Source organism: Neopelma chrysocephalum, unplaced genomic scaffold, assembly GCF_003984885.1.
Source record: "Neopelma chrysocephalum unplaced genomic scaffold, ASM398488v2 Primary Assembly neopelma1_45, whole genome shotgun sequence".
Lineage (NCBI taxonomy): Eukaryota > Metazoa > Chordata > Aves > Passeriformes > Pipridae > Neopelma > Neopelma chrysocephalum.
The window spans coordinates 4473236-4490883 of record NW_020897704.1 but is presented as its reverse complement, the minus strand read 5'-3'; the positions used below and the strand labels follow the sequence as shown (position 1 = coordinate 4490883).

General features: G+C 35.5%; 1 protein-coding gene across 2 annotated transcripts; it reads right to left on the bottom strand.

Annotated features, from left to right (window-relative positions):
• Positions 1 to 320: 320 nt before the first annotated feature.
• MLC1 (megalencephalic leukoencephalopathy with subcortical cysts 1) lies at positions 321 to 15754 on the bottom strand. 2 transcript variants are annotated; one of them, XM_027679232.1, is made up of 12 exons: positions 15617 to 15754; positions 14770 to 14953; positions 12527 to 12616; positions 10708 to 10761; positions 10527 to 10628; positions 7689 to 7790; positions 6978 to 7049; positions 6391 to 6507; positions 5608 to 5664; positions 4399 to 4521; positions 2822 to 2989; positions 321 to 887 (listed from the first exon to the last, which is right to left on the bottom strand). In XM_027679232.1, the coding sequence occupies exons 2-12, from the start codon at positions 14947 to 14949 to the stop codon at positions 813 to 815; spliced, it is 1140 nt and encodes a 379-aa protein (XP_027535033.1). In that variant the 5' UTR covers positions 14950 to 14953; positions 15617 to 15754; the 3' UTR covers positions 321 to 812. The 2 variants fall into 2 exon arrangements, with proteins under 2 accessions (XP_027535033.1, XP_027535034.1); XM_027679233.1 differs by lacking the exon at positions 10708 to 10761 and having other exon boundaries at positions 10527 to 10613.
• Positions 15755 to 17648: the final 1894 nt, after the last annotated feature.

Here is a 17648-nt window from a genome sequence, read left to right as displayed (position 1 = left end):
TCTGTATAGGGGATGGTCCTTGTTTCAGGGCAGCTACATTCCGTAAGTTTTAAAGGTAGTTAGGAAAAATAAATAAATTAAAAGTAATATACCTAAAAATGCATTTTCATATGTGAAAAAAACTCTTTTAATATCAGTAGTATCTCCTATTATTTGGCTGATTGCTTCTCTGCTTTCTTTTTTTTTGTCGTGGCTGGTTGCTTTTGTGCCCCAGCACTCAGAAAAAGCCTTTTCCCCCTTTAACGGTCCAGAAATTGAAGCTTAATGGGAAAGAATATTCTGTTTTCACCTCTCCAATTAGAATGTCAATCCACATTCTCGAGTTTCCACATAATAAAGACTTTTATTTATATAAAAGCAATAAGATGCAGAACAACTTTACAACTCCTACAAAAGTGAAGTATAAGCAAAAACATCAATTATGACTTGTACTCATAACTTTACAAAAGCATTTATCAGTCACACTGACTGCATAACTGCAGTTATAACAATCTCTTGCAAATATAAGAAGCTTACTACATATTGTAATATTTTACTTTGCCATCAGCATAAATCCATGTGAATCGTCACCTTTTTCTAAAGGTATCTTCTAAAGCAACACTAGACTACAGATACCAACAGAAAAGACAGATTTGTTAAAAATATTATCAACATATTTCAAAACTACTAGAAGACATATTATTTACTGTGTTATTCCACGGCTCTTGCTGCTGTAACTATATTGTTGTTTAAAAATTGAAAAGTTTTTAAACCTTAACAGTTGATTTACTGTATTGGATTGTGCTGTACTGGCTGCATTTGTAGAATCCAAACTACTGAGCCATCTGCACCACAACTGCTTTCCAGGCTTTATCCTTGTCAAAATCCTTTAATGTATTATTGGAAACCTAAAAGAAAACACATTTCAGACAAATGGAAACATGAAAAAATGCTTTGGTTAAAAACTTGGAGTTCAAGAAAATAAATACCTGAGAGAAGCCAGGAGAATGAAAATGTGAATAGTTACAGCCAGAGCTATTAAAATATTCAAAACACTGTAAATTGTATGGTTTTGTATATAGTAGAGTTTACATTTAGGGTATAAAATATAATACTGTGAACTGTATAGTACTTGAGACATTTGGGTCAAAAAAGCTTGGCCTAATTCCTATTTTAAACACATTACTTTGAACATTTTTTCAAGATTTTTGCTAATATGTGACTGAACCCTGAATCTCTAATCCCAAAATCAGAAGCAGCCCCATGTGGTGCAAATGAAGCAAGATTTATCTACATATATGCAAGTAAACCAAGGCTTGCCTAAGAACACGGACTTCTGAGAAGCCAAAGGGACATAAAACTTCTCATGTAACATTACCCATGTGTTTAGATATTAAAAGCTAAGCAAAAAAGTGTAGCTTTTGTGGAAAAAGTGCTCCTTTTAGCATTTAATTCACATCCAATTTCTGAGTGACTCACAAACTAGGAATAATTTTATACATAATGCCCAGAGGAGATCTGTTTAGCTATGACATGACTATGCTCCAAAATGTGACTTGAAGCAGTGGAAATGCTGCTGTGCTTCATCTTTTATAGAGAATGAAACTTTCAGGACACAGATCCAGAAAATAAGCAACCTACACCAAATGCCCTCAGCAGCTTGAGGGGACATAAATCCACAGCTTCCACTTTCCATTACCAACTGTACACCAACTGATTTCAGTCCCTGTTTCCAGTGCTTTCTATCCAGTGCTGTTTCAGTGAAGACGCTCTTCCTAGAACAGGGACTGAATCCAGCACTCTTTCTAGCACTAACCCATGCAGCAAGCATGAGTTACTCTCTCAGTCTTTAACGACACAGTGCTTGGCTCTGCACAGCAGAGGTGAGGAAAGCCTAAGGGCTACAGTGCTGTGGTAGGAGATGAATGTAGTTAATGTACATAGGCTGAAGAAAGCTGAGATCTTCCAATCCCTGAAATAGGGCTCAAGTTCTGAATGATTACATGGAGAGTGGCAACAGTACCACCATGCTCTAAAAAAAACAATGTGCCAAATATGTATCTGAAAGAATAGTTGGAACATGTGTGTGCAGGCAAGAAATGGAGGGATATCTCAATTCCAATCTGTATCACCAGCTTTAGTAGTGTAGTTAAGACATGGAGACACCTGGAATTCCAGGCATGCTGCTGGGCTCACTGCTTCATACTGTCCAGCACAGGTAGCCACTCACTCATCTTAACCATTGATGTTCCTATGCTCCACGTTCTTAACTTTCCCATTCAAAGTTTAGGGAATTTAAGTGAACTAACTCGGCTTAGTAAAGTCACCACCTTACAGAAGGCCTTGAACAAGTACAACTACATCAAGTATTCTCATTCCATAGCCCACAACTTCTGGTTGCATTGGAAGAGCTAAATCCATTTCTTTCTTAACAGATGCCTCTCTCCTCATGAGAAGAGTCATGCAAGGCCCATTATCTTTTCTGTGACGTCATTCTGACATATAAATGGTGATTATGTATCTGCATCCTGTGGAGCAGGATTAACATTTTATTTGAGTACAATAATGGATCACGTCTGTAATTGTAATTGGGAGCCCACATTACAAATAAGAACAAAAGGGAGATTTAACCTTACTACTGTTTTTCTCATAACAGGATTTGTCACAGATTGACAACTTGTCACAGTTACCATCTAACCAGCAAAATATTATCTCTTCATTACAAAATTCACAGTTTCACAGAGCAGCTTTTAATTGGGATCTGAATTAAGTACCACAAAACATTAGCAGAAAAAATCTTTTAAAATACATATTTTCAAATTTTATGAGTATAAATACATACTTCTGTTGTTCTGTATTCCTGCTTTTTAACCTGTGCTGCTGTCCATGACGAATCTTGTAGTTTCATTTTTGTCTTGTAATTTACACACTGTATTACAGTTCCAATAGTAAGGCATGCCTGAATTAGCAGCATCAACATCAGAAGCAACAGGAGTACATCATAAGATTGCTGAAAATAGACATATGTTGTTAACTACTTGAACAAAATATTTTATAATGTTCCCACCTCCATAACCTTAAAGATTCATATCTAGATTTTTTAACTCAAATTATAATTTAGCTTATTTCAGCATGAAATTTCAACTAAAATTTTACTGTCTAAGTTTGCTGGAAGTAGAAGAGATTGATAATTTTTAAGAAAATGTTAAGTTGCAAATGGTCTCTAGAAATAGAAGAGAACTTAGGAAACCATCCACTAAAACACAGCACCTCACTGCTGGTTTCGACCTAAGCAATGTCACAGCTATGTCTGGGCCTCAACCTGTGCCTTGCCGGCTCTGACCTTGCCCTGTTGACCTGAATTCTTAGATGACCTTGGATCTGCCTCACTACTGTGGACTTGCCTGGCAACCACTGAACCATTGGCTGAACCTGGTTACCATGGCTGGACAAGTCTTGCTTTTCTCTTTCTCTGGGTACTGTAGGACTGCACTCCTTGCCAATGATGTTACTGTCCTTTGTCACCTCTTGCTCCATTGTTCACCCTCCCGTGCAGAGCAGCCCACTCTTGCTGTATCCAGACACAATACAGACTAAGAATGCAAGAAGTGCTCTGCAGGGTCACAACAATTGTCTAAATAGTGCAGTTGTCTGTCTCCAACACGTGTGACAGGAAAAGCTACTTAGAGTAGGTAAGCTGTGGTCACTCTCTCAGGTCCAACAATACCCTATACTCCTCCAGTATCAGAACAGGATCACGGTCCCTGAGTTATCAAATTAATAAATATTTTCAAGCTTTTCTTCTAAAAATACAAGACTACTTAATGACTAGTGGATACTAAGAGTAAAGACTCTTATTGACACTAGTCTAATGCCCATAAATGGTTCTTTGAACATCATCAGGGATTGCTAAACACTTTGCCGGTACAGTCCTAGAAAGCTCTTGAGGAATGCAAGGGTAACACTTCATATTGAAATGTTTTGAATTTGTAAACTTTTTTCTTCTCTGTCCCAATCCCGGCTTTGAATGTATCCAGATGTAAGCTTACAATCCCAACTGTTGGTAAACATCCTAAGAAACAGAAAAATGTATTCTCCAAGTAAACCTAGAATCTTTAATTTAAATACTACACATTTATAAAAACCTCGAGGAGTCCAGCATATTGCATATTATTTTTACTGTGTCTTTAAAAAAAATCAGGATGTTATTCTAACCTATAATTCCAGGGTGCCAATAGAAGTAACATACTTAAATTATATTATAAGTTAAATAAGAGTTTTTGAATAATTTCTATAACATATTATTGAATCTTTGTAATGCAGCACCTTGTCCTCATAATCTCCCTAATTCATTCCTTGCTACAGTCTTACTACTGCAATAGATACAGGTTAATTTTTCAACTGCATAAAAACACATACTTTAACAGCAGGTGGATAATTTTTAAAGATGTCAACCACTTGCATGATACTGAAGGATAAGTATGCAGAAGCAGTGAACAACAATGGAGACGTAACACTGCTAATGGCAATCAGGACCTCAACCTAAAAATAAGATAATAAATGTTAAATTAGAATTAAAAACACTGGTTTATGAGTTGTATCTCCTTGAATTAAGCACAACAGAAGTGTGTAAAGGTGCATAAGATTACACATATGAGACAAACATTTAGAGCTATCACATTTCGTGGAAATACAGAAGCAAACTTTAAATACATTAAGTTTCTAGCCAAAACACTGTTGTTTTGTAACTCATTTTTCATTTAATACAGATGATGATGATGATGATGTTTTTGTTCTATTTAAAAAGTGCCTTTCATATGCACATAAAGGAAGTAATACCAGTATTGGTAGGAAGAGAGCCAGTATAGAGGTATCATATATTCTTCAATTTATATGAAATAATGAGAATTAGCAGCAGATATTGCAGACTTACAACCTAAAAAAAACTTATGCAAATAAATTTGAGTGCCTTCAGGCAAATTTATTGCCATACAACAGCAGCCTAGTTTCATTCAAATATCAACCCCACAGGATTATATTCTAACTTCAGTTGTGGTCAGGCTTCATTACTCACTTAAATATGTTTGCATGACTATTACTTAGAACATATGTTTTATGGAGCCTTAACTACACATCTGGGACATTCAAGGAATAAATGCACTCCACTGAATGTTCTTAGTCCTTGTTGCTAGTCATGAAGATGAGGAGTTTGTTTAAAATAAGTTCTAGGTCCAGTGCAGCCTGCACACCTAATCTTCTTTCAGAAACCACAGTTCATAATGAAAGGAGAAGGTAATAGAGAGAATCTCAGCTCAGGAGCCTGAAAGCACTTCTGGGTATACAATATGAGGCATGTCATTTTTCTATAGAAGGAAACAGTACAAAAAAAAAACCTCAAACCACAAACTTTTGAATTCTTTTCTAGAATTGGTGGAATTAAGCCTCCAAAGGACCTACCAGAGTTCTTTTCAGGGATATCAGCTAACACTTGTGCTACATATTGCTCTCACATTTTGTAGAAGCAGCTAAAAACAAGTGAGCAAACTTGAGTAGTGCCCACTATCACAGGCAGGCTTTCTTAGCATTGTTTCACTCTAATGACAAAATCCAAGAATTTTACAAACTTACCAGACATTTACTTGGATATTCAGCAGCTACATGGCTTGCAATAGCACTTGGAAAGCACTAAACAAAAAAGTGTAACAAAATAAGTATTTACCTACTTGAAAATTACAAAAATTGCAACTGAGTTACAGTAATTCCCACCAGTCACAGCTCTTTTTTTGGAGGGAATTCTGAGTGCTGAAAAGCTTGTTTATAATCTTTTTACACTTCATGATGAGGGATTTTACAGACACATTAACCATATATAAACATAATGCTCTTTGTCTTCTTTCTCAATCAGTTCATTCATGGCAAGCAGAGTGGCACAGCATCTTTTATGAATCCACTGCTCCTGGGTACAGGCTGTTATTAGTGATGTGTTACCAATCATACACTCAGGTTTTCAAAACAGTTAAGACTGAAAAGTTAAACAGGATGTTCTAAGGATTCTACCATACTGAAACTAAACTGAACTTCTTATTTTGCAGCCTGAAATATTCTAAAACCTATGACTTTTTTGACAAAACACTTCATTTCTAATACCCTTGTTTTATTACTCATTTCCATTTTACTTAATTGAAGACTGAAAATGCATCAGAACATTTTAATAGAATCAAAGTATTGCAAATCGAAATAGAACAAGAATATTGCATAAATATATTAAGTATGTTGAAGTGCTAATTCATTTGCTGAGCAGCAATCGCCAATTAGTATTAGAGCCAAATAAATATTCCAGTAGAGAGGGGAAAAATGAAAAAGAATTAAAGACATTGTTTTAAAACAGTATCTTCCATTTGCACTACTTACAGCAACTAAGATCCAAAAGAATGTTACTGAGAGATATGGACCTGAGATTAGAACATCCATATTCAAAGCAATTATTCCACCAAATACTGATGAAATTCCAATAATCACCTCAATTACCTAAAACAAAGAAGAGCGCACAAATTATTAACAGTGTATTTGAATGCAAAATTTCCTATTTGCATATAGACAGGAACTCATTGGAAAGAATAAAATGCATTTATGCTACTGGCTATGAAGAAAGTTGATGTTTTTCACATCTAAAATATGGCAAAACTCTAGCTGGCTTAAGTGAAAACAAGATCAGCTTCATTATACATATTTATGCTTTCATTTATTAGCTTCACAGAACAACAGTTCAGTTTACACTATTTATCCTAAAGTCATTAAGTAGTCTCCTTCCTATTATAAATGGCAGCTACTTACCTGCAATATTCTAAAAGGAAACATCTTAAGATATATCTCTCTTTTCTGTCTTTATTCTTTCAGCTCTTACCTACACTGATCTCTTCCTGACTTTAAAGAACCTTTGCACTTAGAAAGATGAAATAACAAAATGATTTAACGAAAGAAAGCAACACTTTTCTTACTGAATACGACTTCAGAACTCGAGCAGGAAAGCTGACGTTGCTCAAAACAATGGCACTGTCATATGCAGTATTCTAGACGGGAATAAAAAAGTCATGACCAAAAATATACAAAGCAATACATTTCTTTCTAATATCTTGTGCAACCCCCTGCAGATCCTAACAGTGGTATGCAACATCTGGTTGGCCCATAAGAGGTAACAGGACACATCACGGTGTTTGACAGTGTCAGACCACATCAATTACATTAGAAACAAATTTAGTCCCAGATTTTATCTATAGCCCCAAATTCTGAAGCCAAGATTCATTGTCCAGATACCACTAAATTGGCATATGCTACAAATACTTTCTCCGCATCAGGCTTCAAAATGGCATTGTTTGCATACATACAAGTCACAGTACTCTAATGTTTCACACATCATTAAGTTTTGGTTTACAAAACAGAAATAAAGCATTTGCCATGCTTGTTCATAAGATATTCAAAAAACCTGTGCTGTATAATTTGCAACAGGTCATTTTGCAGAGGGCTCACCGCACTCCTAAAAGATAGAAGAGGTAATTACTGTTTAGTATGGTACTTTTATTTATTGTTCAAATCTAGTTTTAGCATGCAAAGTTATACACTGCAGTTGCCAGTAAATTAACAATGTATGTAATAGAGGAAAAATGGAATATTTTTTAACACACACACACACAATCTTTAAGGGTACTTACTTTCTTTCTTGTACAGCAGTCTTCAGTAGACCTAGCTGAAATGATCACAGTAGTTGCCATGAAGATTTCCAGAAGAATAAGTAGAATCAAGTTGAAATTTATCTGTCAGTAAAATCCCAAACATAAGTGAGTTACATGTTCCATATTAAAAATAAGGACGGGGCTGAGTCTAGCAGGATCCAGCAGGCTGTCTATTTTCTGTGACATCTACACATATCTATTTATTAGATACTTTGTTAATCATTTCCTTGGCTCTTGCAAGAACAACATTTAGCTGCCTACATAATATACAGAATGCTTAACCTAAGAAAGAAACATTTACTTCATTTATGGAAATATTATGCCTGAATATTAACTGTCTTCCAGAAGAGCAGTTAATGACAAGGTAATGATTGCTGGGTACCTCTGCATTTTGCAGGACCTCCCATTTGAAACCAGAACACGGCAGCAAATGATGGAATATTCTTAGGGGAAGGAGGGCCACAGGCTCCCAACTCCTATGTTGCAATCCCAAATCGTGGAATACCATACTGGATTATGAACTAAAACACAGTCCAAAGAACTGGGCCAAGGATTCTAGTTCTGTGTCCTGCTTAGTGTTAGCAGAGAATTGAGAAACACTCTTCATGGTTTCATAACTCTTGCAGGTCTAACAGACCACATTATTGTGCAAAAACATGGATGCTGCCATTGCTCATATTCAAGAGACAAATAAGTGAATGCAATACCTAACATTCTTCTTCTGTTCCTTATTATTCTTATGAAAAGAGGTAGATACCTACTCTACATGGACTGAAAATTCCCTAGAGGCACACAAGTTAGGCAGAGTGGATCTCCCTTTCCTGTCTTCAAAATCACTGTATTTTTCCACTGACAGCCCAAGAAAACATTTAGTAGTTCAGTCAGGCCATTGGGGCAAAGTACCAGAAGTTTAGGGAGAACCGCCTCCATCCAGAACCTATGCAATTAAAGCAAACCATTGTTCAATGACTTAGAACAGAATTATATTGTTCCCTCATGCCAGACCTTCTTTGTAAATGATCAGATCTCAGTTTTTCTCTGACATGTATCTTGCAGCACATGTTTTTTGAAAAAGATAGTAAGTGGCAGATTTGAGAGGCTTTTTTGGGCACTGAAACTCACCCTTTCTCAGGAAATCTTAATTGGAATTATGTGCCTTGCTGTACACAACAGACTGTACAGTTGTACTAAAACCACAAACAGCAATAAATGCCATAGTGGTAAACTCCTAGAGAAAGTGCTACAATGAAGAATATAGGCATTATTTGGCAAAAGAAGAGGTGTCAAATGCGTGGCCCACAGAACAATTTAATCCAGACTATAAATTCCCACAATTTAGATGTGTTTTGACACAGTGCTGGTACTGATGCGAGCTGGCAAGGCCACACATCACACTTGGCAGTGCAGTGACAAGTAGATATACAGGTTTGAGTCAGAAAGCACTGTAACTACATTGATGGACTATCTCACTTAGTCCTAGGTATAAGAAGTAAATAATAGAAACTGAAAAAGTAACAGTAAATAAATTAGATTTTTATCTTTCTAGTATTTTTTGATACATGTCTAGAGTATCAGCCAGATTCTTCCACTCATAAAAGCAGTTCAATACCCCTAGACCAAAGTAAAAATATCTCCTCCTCAATTTCAGAGTTTAGTTAGTTTTCTTGCATTTATTTCTTAAAAAGAAGTACAGCTAAAGCTAAAAGTAAGTACCTTTTTATACCATCTATAACAATGGAGAGATTCAATGTTAGATTTCTAAAATCTAAAGAAAATTCCCTCTATAACTACCACTGTCCATAAAATCTATCACCAGATGCAGAGAACCAAACTAGCTGTGTCCTTAATCCTCTTCTGTGACTAAGGAACGTGCAAGTGCAACTGAGTAGAAAGTACTACATTAACACAACCTCGATGCAATCTGCTCTGAACCTGCACCAGGTATTAAAAACAGAACAGAGTGGCAGCTTGGATCTTTTACACATCCCATCCTTCATGTTGATAGCAAACTAACTACAGAACTGCACCCTCCCAGAGTGGCGTCACACAGTCACAGTCTAGGGCATGGCTTGTATCCTGCATTCCATTTATCTATCTAAAGTTATTTTGTGGAGATATATATATATGTATATATGAGTAACATTAATGAGGAATTACCCAGGTCCTTTATAAAGGAGAGAGGGTGTTAAATGTGAATTGACTTAATTGGATAAACTTATCCTTTTTATGAGTCCTACTGCTTTTAAACTACTGGCAGTGATTCAAAGATCTGGTATTACTTTCTTGCACAGTTTCCCATGGGAAGGGAAAATACATATGATTATGAAAGAACAGTTAAAGAGATGGTATTCTACTTCTTCTTTGTACCACATGGGTAACAGAAAACAGCTGGCAGGGAAATGCCAAACACTGAGCCTGTTTCACTGAAAGTATCTTTCAAAGAGGAAAGCAAGTCAGCACCATTAATTATTCTTAAGACAGAAAAGTTTAAAAAAAGCTTCAGAGCCAGCTTTGCATACAGTTATTCTGACTTACTTCTTTCAATAATCTACAACATAGTATGGACAAGCAATAGGCAAGCAAAAAGAATTAAAATCATATAACCAAGGATGTCTTATGAATATTATTGCAGGTAACTGACATGGGCAAAGAGAAATGTAAAGTTTCTGCTAGATGATGTCTCCTCACAGACCAAGTAGGAACACTGGGATATTGACAACAAAGTAATTACATGTGATCTCTAGCCACCTCACACTCCCCACCTTTCTATTAACAAAGATAAATATAGTAAAATTAGTAATTGTTTTGGTAACTTACATTTATAGCTGATGGATTGAGGACAAGTTTGCATCCAAACCAAATTAAACACGTTGTTGTAACAGCAAACGTAGAGACAAACAGAATCTGAAAATTTGGTATCTGAAAAAAAGTTTCAGAATAGGTTTCTCTCTCATTTTAACCACAGGGGGGTTAATTGACAATAAAATCTCATACTTACCACATTAATTTTATTCCTTGCTATAGCAAAGCTCACAACTGCTGAAGGAATACACTGGGAAAATTAAAAGAGAAGAATAGTGGGATACTCTGTACAAAGAATTTTATATATATTTCTATAGATTTATTTTATGTGTTTGAATTCATATTTCAGTTAACTTAGACAAGTAGATCAGAAACTCTGAAGAAAACGTGTCACTCTTGTCTGAGTTCACTAATTACAATCAGTGTCTGATGATTACAGGAGGTTTAAATATACCTTCCATATCTCTCAATTTTGACTAACTACCCAGCACAATATGATGAATAAAAGAAACAAAGAAAGTCTTTCAGGAGGCATTTCATGCCTTTGTTAGTTTAAATTAACTCTAGAAGGCCTGGGATCCTTGAGCAGGAAAAAAAACAGTGCTACTCCCAAACTGGGCCTGCACACTTTTAAACAGACATCGTCATAGTTGAGTAAACCATAATTTGCCCAGTCTCAACACAGTTCTGAAGAACTTTGTGAAAATCTGTTGAGTCAAGTTACAGTTTAAGAATTGTGCCAGGAATCTCCACTGTGTTCAGTAGGAACTATGTTTTCATTCTTGAGGTCAAAGCTAAATGGACAAATCATGCATAAGTGAAAAGTTTCACAAAGTAATTTCTCTATCCCTTAGCTGTTCCTCACCACAATAGGTATGGTTTCATTACAGATCCAACTCTATTTTATACAAATACATACTAAAATTATTAAAAATGTTTCCATGTCAAATAATGAACGTGTAAAAAGTGCCACATTTCTAATTATCTTCCCACCACATCTGAACACTGAGGGCTTGACAATGGAACACTATAAGAAGATTAATATTGACATGTAAAATTCTTTGAAGCACTTCTTTAATACCTAAATGACCTTTACTTAACAGAATTAAAACATCCTTTTTTGTCCTGGATACCCAAGAGTCTCTAGAACACTACAGGACTCTACTACTACTACTACTACTACTATTCAACATGGCTAAAAAAGTCTAGAGAGCAATTCAGCTTCATGCTAAACTAGACACTTTGTGGCCAGTTGGCTCTACAGCTCTCTAAGCTCTTCCAACTGCACTGACTCCATTATCTGCAGTAGGACCTCCAACACCTTCCTGACGTACAGACACCCAAATGTACACAGCTTCACCCACAGCAAGCCTTTCAAACCCAACATGATAATTGTCTGCATCTATCAGATCTTTGGAAATTCTCAATAAATACAAAGCTCAAAGAGACAGGATTCGAGGCAGAAAAAGAGACTTCTCAGTAACTAACACTATTGTTGCAGAGAATAACACCCTTGTGAGTATATTAACTTCAAAAACCGCTTCAATGGTATTTTAACACCTGTAGTGGAAACCTAAGTGACAGCTCATTCACAGAGCAACTTTAGTCTGCTTCAGTACTCAGATACTATAGCAAAATAAAATGAAAAATTAATACTTTGAAATACAATCTGAAATACATTCTGATAGCATTTAGCCAGGAAATTCCCCAAATACAAATGCAAATTTTCTTAAAATCAAGCACAGAAAAACTGTTCAAGCAGAGTAATATTACATGCCAGTGGTGAGCTGATTAACAAAAAATGGTAGCAAAAACCAGTTGCCTTTATGACAACTGTTACTCTTTTAATCATGGGATGAAAATTCATTTAATGAACTGTTAAACAGAACTAAATCTGCCAAGAAGAAAGTTAGTAGTAAAAAAAGACAGACAAAATAAAAGACATAAACCCACAAACATTATATACTACTGAGTCTGCTGTCAAACAGTCACAGCAAATAATTAAGAATGCTTACTGAACCTGCTGCACAACGTAAATAATCCATTTCAGATGGAAAAATATTTCCCAGATATAGTGAAAATCCAGAAGTAATAAGGAGGCAAGTCTGCAAAGCAACAAATAAGATAGGTTTATATGAATAAAACCTTTTAAAAAAGTAAGTCAGAAACCAGTAATCCCTTTCAAATTAAGCTACTGATGGACATTTAATAATGCAGGTTTTGAGTGAATAAATTTGAAGAAAAGCATCAAAACGTGCTGAGTTCTGAAGAAGATGTTTTCCTGGTTACCAAGACCTAATACTGAACAATATAATCACGTTAGAATCAAGCATTTTGCCCTGACTTGTCAAATACCTCAGAAAACTACTGAAAAGGTAATGGCACTGTTCAGTGGTAAAAATGTTTCAGAAACCTCAGATAAGTCTCTACTTTGCATTCTCTGCTTGACTCCACCAACATTCATTATGCATATGGGTAGCTCCACAATTGCCAACTAGAACACAACAACAAAAATAGTATTAGGATACATTAATGAAGATCCTTCCACCTTTATTCCTGCATCCCTCCAAACTCTCTTCCTCCTTTCATCCAGCAGCACACCCATAAATGTTCAACTCCTCCTGTTCCCTTGATGACTCTTCTTTTTATTTCATAAGTATGACAGTTACACACACTGCAATAAATGATCAATGTCTCCTACTAACACTTTTTTTGTTTTCCTTGTCATTCCCCTGAGAAGGCATTTCTTTGAAGGGGCTGGAGAAGATAAGAGACAGAATAGTTCTTTTGTTTTATTTGGGCATTTTTTTCATGGTAAAAAATTACTGGAGGATCTTTAAAAAGTCCTTGTCAATTCATGACAGAAAATAAGGAGAGCGTATGCATGTGTATAAATACACACACACACAGAATTCTGGCAGACAGGAAGGGCAATATTCATAAACCACAAGCTGAAATTGTGCTTGAAGCTCATTGAATTGTTCCTGCACAAATCCAGCCCATACTGCCAGCCACTTTGATGTCACTCTACACTTTGCAACTGCTTCCTGAAGTAGACTGTCCTGTTCACTATGACTTATGTTGCTCAGTGTACAGACTTTCTTTTCTGGACACTGTCCCTCAGAAGAGTTGATAGAGATTAACCACTATAATACTTGGGAGAAAAATCTAGTTGGAATTTATTGGATTAGTTATTAATAAAATTGCATTTTCATTTATCCATAAAATTCATTCTTCTTGATAGTATGACTTCAGGAAATGATCATTAAATATTAGCATCTCCAATCATTTACAATAACTCAGTAAAAAAGAATAATCTAATTACAGACAGTTGTCCTTTTGGACAATTAAGTTTGAGAAAATGTCATGCAAAGAAAGCCATTGCTTCTTTTGCTCTCTTTTTATGTGACAGTACATCTGAAAGGAAATCTAAGCTTTGCAGACTGGCAGAAAGGAAAAAAAGTTCAGCTGTTTCCACAAAAATAAGGCAGTACTTTTATTCACTGTGCAAAAACAAGCAATTACCATATTAACAGTGAGACATTTTTCACTCTTAATAAAAATTACACTTCAAAACACACAAGCTGACAGGAAAAGAAAAGATCAAATTCTAATTGCTATAATGAAGTTTAATTAACTTGGCTCAGAACATGGAGAAGCATATGATGTACATGCAAGATGAGTGTCCTGTGATTCTAGCAGTGACACAAAAATTCAAATCACTGACATTCATGTAAGAAACAAAGTATATACTTCACTACACAACTATTACATCAAGTAATTACGTGGCTATTGAACCCTGAAACATGAATGTGGCAATTAAGTACCACATATATTTTTAATGCCAAAATGCTATCATGGCAGCCACAGTACATTTAATAGTTAAAAATATGTTAAAAGAATGCATATGGTCAGCATACTTTATATACTCTACCAAAAGGCACTGCTTATACATACACATGGGTCTATATTTACCACTACCACACTTATTCTCTGCTTATGCTGTATGATTAATATTAAAGATAAAAATAAGCCTTCATATAGCCTCTCTGATTAGTGAAAAAATATCCAAAGAATACCAGTAGTCAATGAATTACTACATTCCAAATTTGCTAAATATATTCTTTTCTTTACAAAAATCTACATTCAATACTATCATTGATGAAATTCTGAGTCCCCAAATGATGTGAAACAGAAAGATACTGGGCTATAAGACCTCAGTTACATTTTTTAATTTTCTGTCATTTAAAGTACTTACTCCCATCAGCAAAGAAAATATCCATGTTCTGTAACTAAAGCAAGGATGCAGCCTTTTGGACAACTGAAGGTCACTGGATTTGATATCTGGTATATAATTTCCATTCTCTTGTTTTCCCCGCTCCAAAGTTGGCATCCTGTCATAGCTAAATTCTTCTCTGTAACCTTCTTCCCTGGTCATAACACTTCACAAAGGCAATTAAATAATAATCATGGAAATTATGAAGAAAGAGAAAAAATATATACTTTAGTTCCTTCACATACTCAGATCAGTGCTCAACTAAGTTTTTTCCTATTAACGATAAAATAAAGAAAGCAATACTTAGCTATTAGCTGTATTTACATTTCAAAATATGCAAGCTTTCTAACAACTTCCTTGCATACATCCTACAGCCAGAGTTCATAATAACACAGTATAAATAGCAATAAAATGAAAGTTTGTATATCTATGATACCTCAACAGACTTTTACTTCAAGATCTAAGAACCATTTTTAGAGATGTTTAGTTTGAGGCTACCTCTACAACCAAAGCTTTTTTTTTTTTTAACTCTGGGACAGAAAAGACAGTTAAAATTGTTTCAATATTAAGTTCCATTTGATTTTAACACCTTTTATCAGCTATCTAAAATGACAGACTTCCCTATGAGTCCGATGAACACATATACTCACAATAACTCAGCTACAGCAAACTGTTTCTAATTTACCTAGTATCAATCATTTCTCTTGTTCACTCAGTCCTTTTTTGTTCACCTCACAGCTTGCCAAACTGTTCAAATACCTTGAGGAGTATATTATATTAGAATTAAGTTACTTCAGATTTTTCAACAGTTAAAAACCTTCATGCTTACCTTCCACTGAAAAGTTAACTGTCAGTTTAAAACAGCCTTGTGAACACAGCTGCCTGTACACTTTGTGATACTCTCACCGTTCAGTGAGTCATGCCGGCTTTGAAAAGTTCTCCCTTACACTTTGGCTTTCAACAACATCTATTCAGATATGGAACAAAAGCACAGCAAGAACTTCAGTTAAGCCAGGGAACAGGAAAATGCCTCCTGAATTTTAATTAACAGAACACACTAGAAAATGACTGTACTACATCTCATAGGGCTGCTTCCAAATCAGACCAACAAATTAAAAAAGTTTCAAGTGTCTTTTCTTATTTGAGTACTACTCCTTACTTAGTATCTTAAATAAAAGCTTCCTCACAGTTTACCAGTTTTAGCTATTATAATAGACAGTGATCACAATATCCAGCAACTTAGTTCTTGTTTCAAAAGAGCAAAAGATACTTACAATGCAGTATTCAGAAAAAAACACAGATAAAAATTCAAGTATTCAAGTATCCCAACAAGTTAGGAGGTTCGAAAGTTACAGGTTAGAAATCCAGCAAGACTATTATCTTCACTGTAAAACACTACTTCAACTTTTTCTACTAACCTCTGGAGTGTTCAGATAAACTCTGTACACTTCAATCGTGCTGTCATTCGTACTTACAGAACACCCAGCTGACTAAACAACATATTTTAAATCTAGCAGGCAGCAGTGACATGCAATGGCCAGGGTACATTGGATCTAGTCCTCCTGCTTATTAGGCAATGAAAAGAAAAAAAAAAGAAAAAAGAGAATGTTTTTATCTTGAAGATGTTGGCACCTTGACAGCTACAGCAATGACAGGGTCTTTTGTCTAAACTTTAAACACTCTTGTAACCAAGACACAATTAAATCTTCAGTATTCTGAAGGGCATCACCTTTAAAGTATGCTAGAAAAACTTCTGAACAGTGCAACTTCTCAATTTGTACAGACTGTAGATTTTAATTTTCTCATAATGTCAGCCAATACTGAAATAATTGTTAAAACAACTGTTACATTCTAATAAACAGGGAAATTATTACACCATACACAGCAATAGACACAGCTGTAAACTCTGGTAGAAAAGGAGAGGGAAAATAAGACTATGCAGTCAAGCAAAACTGTTCTTCAGTAACTAAGCCTTTCTGTTCCTCTGTTCATGGAGCAAACACTATGCCACTATTTCCATTATCTGCAACTTTCCAAAGACTATGGTTTAATGGAAAATGGGTAGTGCTTACCTGACACGCTTTTTCGATGAATGCTAGGTACTGATGTATTCTAACACAAATTACCATAGATACAAAAGAGGATCATATTTTAACCCTTTTGACCAATTTAGGGAGAAGGCCTTTTTTTTTTTTTTTGCACAAAATTGGTGAGACATTCAGGTATTTACTTGATCTAATCTCTTTGAATAAAAAGAATTTATAAAGTCCTCCACCACTAAATAGAGCAGAGTTCAAACCCTAGAACATTTTGTTCACCATTTCAAGTGTTTCAGCCAGTATTGTATCTGAAAGTTCTCCCTCTCAAGTGTGGCACTACAGTATTTTCTCTGGTTATGGTGAAATTCTTCCTGCCTCCTTTCCTGTGCACTTCTCAGTATTTTCCATTTCCTTTTTGCACAGAGGTTCACCACACTTGGCCTCAGCATCACCACATATCTACTGTATTCTCTGCACTTGGCCTCAGCATCAACAAAAAACACTTGAACTTCACACTGCAGTTTCTACTCTAAATATTTTTGGGGGCCCTTACTTTAGGTTCCCTTTGTTTCATGTTCCTGATTCCATAAGAAGTCTCATTTTTGTGTATACACAACGACAAGGCAAGATCTGGTACCAGAGCCCAAGTCACAACCCAAAACCTTATAATGCTAAATAAGGTACAAACATACTGTACAGAGATTCCTCCTAATTCTAAAGAATGGCTAGGAAACCTATACAAAGACTACAGGAAGTAGAACAATTCCAAGAGAACACGACAGGCTTCTGAAAAGGGTTTACAAATTAAGTGGTTTCATTCTA